This window comes from Phoenix dactylifera, unplaced genomic scaffold (assembly GCF_009389715.1).
Source record: "Phoenix dactylifera cultivar Barhee BC4 unplaced genomic scaffold, palm_55x_up_171113_PBpolish2nd_filt_p 002034F, whole genome shotgun sequence".
NCBI lineage: Eukaryota > Viridiplantae > Streptophyta > Magnoliopsida > Arecales > Arecaceae > Phoenix > Phoenix dactylifera.
In genome coordinates, this window is record NW_024069310.1 from 10489 (window position 1) to 17932 (window position 7444).

Sequence of the window (7444 nt, forward strand, 5' to 3'; positions counted from 1 at the left end):
TATTTTTATTTTTTCATATAATCAAGTGGAAGTGGGTTGAAGAAATTTTTATTTTCTCCCTAATGGATTACCAAGGATCACTGTAGTTCTTTTTCTATGAAAAGCTAATATCTTCTTACTATGCAATGGTTGACATTATGTAATATGGCAAAGCATGCATATGGATAGATATGGACAAAAATTTGCAATTAATGTTAAAGAAAGGAAAAGTCATTTTTATATCAAGGATTACCCTTTATATGATCAGTTTATTTCTTTCGATATTCTTTTTTATATTAGATTATCAGGCATGAGTTGCAGGGAAATAAAATCTTACTGCAAAGTTTGTAGAACACATGAAGTAAACCTAAATCAAAATCATGGACTTTACAGGCAGAGATTATAATGGATGAAGATTGGGTCAAAAAGTTTGGACTGTTACTATTATGGTGATAAAATGAATTGATTGATCACCTTGACTTTACCAGACTTAAAAGCCCTCCAATATTGTGTTCGAACAAATAGTTACATCTTAAAGACGGCAATTCTATCTCCAGAAATACAATTTAATTGTCTTTTGCAAATATTTTCCATACGCTGAGCCATCTACATCAAACAACCAAATTGCATGAGTAGGTATTAATCAGTCTTTGCAAGACTTATTCAACTAAGACCCTTCCATGACTTGTTTCATTCAGAAACCTACCTAGGCTTTGATTTATCTGTACTAAGGGTTCCTTGAAGGTAAACAATGTGATGTAGAACCACTGCAAGGGAAGAGGAGAAGGAGGAAGAACAAGCGAGGAAAAGGAAGAAGAGGTTATAGAGACGCAGAAAGAAGAAGAGAAGAGGAGGAAGAAAAAGAACGAGAGGAAGGCTAGGGTTTTCTCATTCAATCATCCATTGTCTCATACATGAGAGGGGTAGTCTTTATATAGATCTTATATCTTGACCAAATCAAGTAATCAATTAATCAAATCAGTCAATTGACACTGATTAAATTTGGACTCTTAATCAATTAATCCCTTACCAAAATTGGTCCACTAAATTGACCCAATTACATAAACCCAATTGACTAGTCTAATAACAAAACAACTAACCAAATTGACTTAACTAAGACAAAAGCAAATAATGTAATAAAAGAAAATGACTCGAACTCAAATGGACCCAATCCGGGGGCTCAGGATCAACTGGATGAAGGACTCTTATGTCCCCATCAAAGTTCGCTTGAGGTCGGCTACCAACGAGGCTTCTACTGTTTGAGAGGGGCATGGTCATCCACCCCTAGTGCCCTAAGTGTATGACAGATGAGTCTCTTGATCATGCTGTTTTCCAGTGCCATCGGGCTAGGAGGATCTGGAGGCGATCAGGGTTTCCTGTAGAGTTTTGGTGCCATGCGGTATCCTTTCTACAGATTCTCGTTCGGCGGATGCCTTGTAGTCTAGACTAGAGGCGGTAAGGGTGACTTATACTGCCTACTAAATATGGCTTGCGAGGAACGCATGGACATTCGGGAAGTCTTGCCCCCCTCCAGGGGTGGTGGTGGAGAGGACGAGGCTGCTAGCTGTGAAGGTCTTTCAGGCGGATTATTCGGATAGACCTTTGATACCTCGAAACATCTGGAGCTCTACCTCTACTTGTAGAGCGCCCCGTACAGTGTTTTTCACCTTGGAGCTCCCATCTTCAAGCTTCCTCAAGATCAACTTCGACGGTTGCATCTTGCAGGGCGACGCGAGAGGAAATGCGAGCTTTATGGTCAGAGGCCCGGACTCTAGGATGATTGCTGCTGGGGTTGTCAGTTGTTTGATACTTCGGTGCCCGCGGCGGAGTTGAGAGCGGCTTGGTCTGGTTTGTGCTATGTGCCACATGCTCTACAGGCAGGATGGTCCTTTTGGAGGACGACTCTGCGACAATCATTGGGTGGATTCTGCGGATCTTCGGGGGGATCGGCGATTACCACCCGCTACTGAGAGATATTCGAACCATGGTTCGGGACAAGTTAGCTATTCAGGCGATGCATGTTTATCGGGAGGCCAACGAGGCGGCCGATTGGGTGGCTTTTTTTGTTGCTGACTATTTGGAAAGACATCTATGGGTGGGTGAGGCGGAGTTATCTGGTGCTCTCGGAAATATTTTGTATTTTGATTCTTTTGGCTGTATTTGTAAATATTTGGTATGATACTTTTATTTTTAATGCAAAAAAAAAGGTCTCGCAACTTTCTTCCTTTCTTCTTCTGCATTTTTCTTTCTTTCTTTTTTTTTTTGATTTTTATATGTTTTGTCTTCCCTCCCTCATTTTCTTGAGGAATCCGTGTGAGAGAAACTGAAAACAGTATGGGGTTCTCGAGAACGCGTGATTCGAAACTAGGAATCGCCGAAGAGTCCCCCTGGCCCTCCCCAACCTCCTATTTAAACGGACCACCCCAGTTTAGCCAGTGCTACCCTCCGCTCTCTCTTTTTTTTTCGCTAAGAACCCTCCCCTCTCTCTATTCCCTTATTTTAGATAACTAAAGAACCACCCTATTCTTTGTCCGGCCCCGAACGATTCATGCCATCTCCCACCAACCAACCTCCTCTCCTCTTCACCCCCCCACGCATTCTCTCTTCTCTTAGTCTCCTCCTCCTCTTCCTCGTCCTCCTCCTGCCCCTCCTCTCACAGTGGTTCATCCTCTCTCTTCTTCTCTCTCTTTATCTCCTCTCTCTCTGTGCCTGGCTCTGACGTAATCCTGAAGGCAAGGGAGGCAAAGGTGTCGTGTTTAAGATGTTTGTCTTTGAATTCTTGAAACTTTTGTTTTTGTTTGATCTTTTCTAATCCTCTCTTCTTCTTTTTTTGCCTTTAAGCATGTTTTCAGTTGGATTATGGGTGGGCATTTGGTGGTTTTTGTTATTCTATAATTGTGAAAAGGGATTCATTTTTGTGTCCTTTTTCCTTTTGTTTGGCGATTTCAGTTATTTTTGCTAAATGAGGCTGGATTTCGTAGGTTTCCTCGAATCTCATTTGCACGATTCATAGCGTGAAAATGGAAACTGTTGCATGCAATTTTTTTTGTCAAACGAGGATTGCTTAGTTTTAAATGGAATAGGGTCTCGTCTTGTCTCTGATCTTTTACCTTACTGCAGTAGAAGATCAGGATGGGGTTATTTGTTTGTTATGGCTCTAATTTATATGCTTTTATGCCCGGATTACTCTTTCTTTGGTGTTCATAGAAGGGATAAACAAGATAATGATTAAATGCAGTTCTATTCTTCAAAGCCAACATTTATATGAGCTTTCACAATACTTCTACCTTTATCCTCTTCCTTCTTGACTTTTATTGAAGTTTCTTGGGTTACTTAAATGAGTTTCGGGACTGGGTTTTCTATATATGTGGCTAAATCGATACTTTCTTTTATTTTCTTTCATCTATCTCTCCCAAATGTACCAAATTTTGGTGTTTATTTTTTCTCTATATTGTTGTTAGAGTGAATCTAACTCAATTTGAATTATCCCAATCTTCTCTTTACAGGAGGAGATCTATAACTTTTCTCGTAACTTGTTCATTGTCCTGCCAATTCTAGTATAGAAGGTTCAGAGACAATCTGTTGCGTTCCACCATGGGGATATCATTTTCATGCCCTGGAGCCGATTATGCTGCTTTGGATGAGTCATTTGAAGCTCTCTTCATGAGATCTCTCAGTTTTGCTGACAGTGTGAGATCCACCTTGCGATCAGTCAGCTTCAATGGCCGAGACTCTCATCCTGCCATTGTCGAATCTTTTGGATCTGGGAAGTTAATTTTTGAAGGATCTCTGAGCTTTAATAGAAAAGAAAGGGATCCCTTTCACCTGGAAACAAAGTTCTCAATAAAAAGTCCAACTTCTAAGAAAGAAAATGCCACGAGATCAATCGGTTCTGAAAAGTCGAGGTTCAGTCATTTACAAGAACAGGCTCCGGAATCACCAGTGATTGCAGAAGGTCCAAAACATGAGGCTGCAGTGAAGTTGCAGAAGGTCTACAAAAGCTTTCGGACGAGAAGACAGCTTGCTGATTGCGCTGTCCTCATAGAGCAGCGTTGGTATGGCTTTACCTAGTTGTTGCTTTCATTGTTTAAATTATAGCCCCTTTTTAATGCTATTTTTGAGCTCCTAATCTACTGCCTGCTTTAGGTGGAAATTGTTAGATTTTGCATTGCTTAAGCGGAGTTCTGTCTCTTTCTTTGATATTGAGAAACCGGAATCAGCCGTATCTCGGTGGTCAAGGGCCAGAACCAGGGCAGCTAAGGTACTTTGTGATAAAACAATATATAGTTCAGTCATGTTATGGACCTCTTTTACAAGTTATGTTACATTGGATGTCTGAACTTAAGCTTTCATATTCATAAATCACAGGTTGGTAAAGGTTTATCAAAGAATGAGAAAGCTCAGAAACTCGCATTGCAGCATTGGCTCGAGGCGGTAGGCCTGGAAAAAACCCTATTTTTTCTTCTGTCTGTTCATTAAATTGGCATGTGCTGCATACAAAATTGTTTACATTCTGTTAATAGATTGACCCTCGGCATCGCTATGGTCACAATCTCCACTTGTACTATGATTGTTGGCTTCACTATGAGAGCAGGCAACCTTTCTTCTACTGGTAGGCTTGTGAAGTCCTCTTTCATGATGCTAATAATCAAGCATCAAATATAAATGATAGGATAGAAAGTTACAATGTATGCCTCATGAGAAAAACCACCGGTTGGAATAATCAGGCTGGATGTGGGAGATGGGAAGGAGGTCAGTCTTGGAGAACATTGCCCTCGGTCAAAGCTTCAACAGCAGTGCATCAAATATCTTGGCCCGGTAAGCCTCTATCGTAACAAACTTTATGCACAAAAAGCAGTTATTTGGACCAGTCCAACATAGAGCTGATTTATATTCTCATCATGCAGAAAGAAAGGGAGGCCTATGAAGTAATAGTTGAAGATGGGAAGTTCATGTACAAGAAAAGCAGGCAAATCCTAGACACATCTGAGGGCCCCAAAGATGCCAAGTGGATCTTTGTTCTAAGCACATCAAAGAGTTTATATGTTGGTCAGGTAACTTTAGATATCTCAGATAACTATAAAGCAGTATCTTTTTGTTATGTTAACTAGCCTGATGTAATTCATTTACCATTGCAGAAGCAAAAAGGTACATTTCAGCACTCAAGTTTTCTTGCTGGAGGAGCTACATCTGCTGCTGGGAGATTAGTTGTAGAAAATGGAATTCTGAAGGTAAGAGATTGGTCAGCAGAATGATTTGCATCATTTATAAAGAACTCTCCATTTAATGTGTTTTGCTGATCTTATCTTGGCAGGCTGTGTGGCCTCATAGTGGGCACTACCGCCCGACAGAGGAGAACTTTCAGGATTTCATGAACTATCTCATGGAAAACAATGTGGATCTTAATGATGTTCAGGTTAGCATGTTATAATATTCATATATATAATCCTCAAAACCTTGAACTTCAAACTTATTGATGACTTGAAAGATTACTTCTTATTAAGTAACTTAATTGTTTTAGCAAGACTGATTTGAATTATTCGGTTTCCATTTTATACAGTTGAGTCCAACTGAAGGAGATGACGAGTTCCTGATTAGACTTAGAAGCAACCGCTCACTAAAGTTGGCTGAGAAACATATTTGTGCCAACCCCGAAGCTTCAACACAACCATCTTATGGCTCTGAAAGAACAACAGGCAAGGCTTTGGCAACAGAGAGTCTCGATTCATCTAAGAGATCCAGAGGATTGGGTGTTATAAGTTCCCTTGCTGAATTCAGATTTGGGGCAGACAAAAAATCACTCATTTTGGATCTGTGCCACAAACTCCAGAAGCAGATAATGTTCAGGGACCCAGGTGAGAGCGAAGAAGAATCTGACGAGGAAGTAAACTGCACCACAGGACAGAACGGGATCAATATATATGGAGATGATGAAGCAGTTGAAGATTCATCTGCTTCCGAACAACAGTACGTGTTCCGCAAACAAAATCTATTTGCAGAGGAGCAAGAAGAAGATGAAGATGCTTCTATTCCACAAGAATTGATTCTTCGGAGGATTAACTCTAAGAAAGGAATGAAGTCATATCAGTTGGGAAAGCAGTTATCTTGCAAGTGGACCACAGGTGCTGGGCCTCGGATTGGGTGTGTGAGGGACTATCCATCAGAGCTTCAGCTCCGTGCTTTAGAACAAGTGAACTTATCTCCAAGAAGTGCTGGGCCTGCAAGATTTGCTTCGCCCAGGAATGCAACAGGCCGCTGTCCTAAATTGCCAGAAGCATCATCACCGACAACTACAGAAATCTAGCAGTGATAGATAAAGGAGAGGAAATTCTTTCAATGATTGAGTTCATACGTATAGAGATGAGAATATTCAATTCATTCGTTTTGCAGATTTGTAGAGGAATACGTTATTCAAACTGTAATGAATTTTTGGTGGATCAATAGAAATCAACGCCATTAACTAACATTGCTAGTTGGAGCTACAGATAGAACACTGGTGTGTAGATATACTACCGCGCCATGTCGCTTCTGAGTCCTGCATTGAATATTCTTTGGTTCCTCGTTTCTTTGATAAGTTTAAGGCAAAGGTGAACCAAAACAGATGAATTGAAACATCCCCTCGTTTAAATTTATGTTAGTATGCATTATCTAGGTTTACGACTCGAAAAAAGAAGGGGGTTAGGAGGGAGAGAGCATCCAGATTCAAGCTTCAACCATGTAGAGTTGGATAGTTTAAATGACTAAAAGAGGAAGAGGCTCTGAACTCTGAGAAGGCGCATTTTGGGAGTGCTCCAGAGTGGGTTGAAACCACAGGCATTCGCTTTATATATACAAAAGATTTTATGTTATGGCGAATTTAAATTCCATAATCACATAGGTCAATTCTTTTCTCCTTCTTGCAGTTTGGTATAATAAAGAGTCTTAGTTCCATCTAGTTCTGGTCATATCCTAGAATCAGTATTGTTGGGGGGAATAAGATTTTTTTCCCAAATGACATAAATGCCCCTAAGAAGCCGTACAACTTCCGACCCCGGACGGCCGAAGTCGACGTCCGACTTCGGAACGCCCGACCTCGAGACCTCCGACCTAAGAAAAACCCCGATGTTCGAGGTCTACTCTTGTCAGCCACCTACTACGACCGTGCGCCTCAGAGGTCTGGCCGAGGACCATACCCTGACGCCCCTCTGGCATTTATTGCGCATGGTCGCTGTAACCCTCCGGCTTACTCCACAATAAATGCGGATCTCCGGCTTACTCCACAATAAATGCGGATCTCCGGCTTACTCCACAATAAATGCGGATCTCCGGCTTACTCCACAATAAATGCGGACCTCCGGCTTACTCCACAATAAATGCGGATCTCCGGCTTACTCCACAATAAATGCGGATCTCCGGCTTACTCCACAATAAATGCGGATTTTCTCCGGCTTACTCCACAATAAATGCGGACCTCCGGCTTACTCCA

At 41.3% G+C, this 7444-nt stretch overlaps 1 protein-coding gene across 1 annotated transcript; it reads left to right on the forward strand.

Annotated features, from left to right (window-relative positions):
* The first annotated feature begins 2608 nt into the window (after positions 1-2608).
* Positions 2609-6443, forward strand: LOC103698202 (IQ domain-containing protein IQM2-like). Its single transcript, XM_026801528.2, has 10 exons — positions 2609-2726; positions 3486-4034; positions 4126-4240; positions 4348-4413; positions 4503-4591; positions 4707-4797; positions 4887-5033; positions 5118-5210; positions 5294-5395; positions 5540-6443. Exons 2-10 carry the CDS (start codon positions 3574-3576, stop codon positions 6281-6283), a joined length of 1908 nt encoding a protein of 635 aa, XP_026657329.1. The 5' UTR covers positions 2609-2726; positions 3486-3573; the 3' UTR covers positions 6284-6443.
* Positions 6444-7444: the final 1001 nt, after the last annotated feature.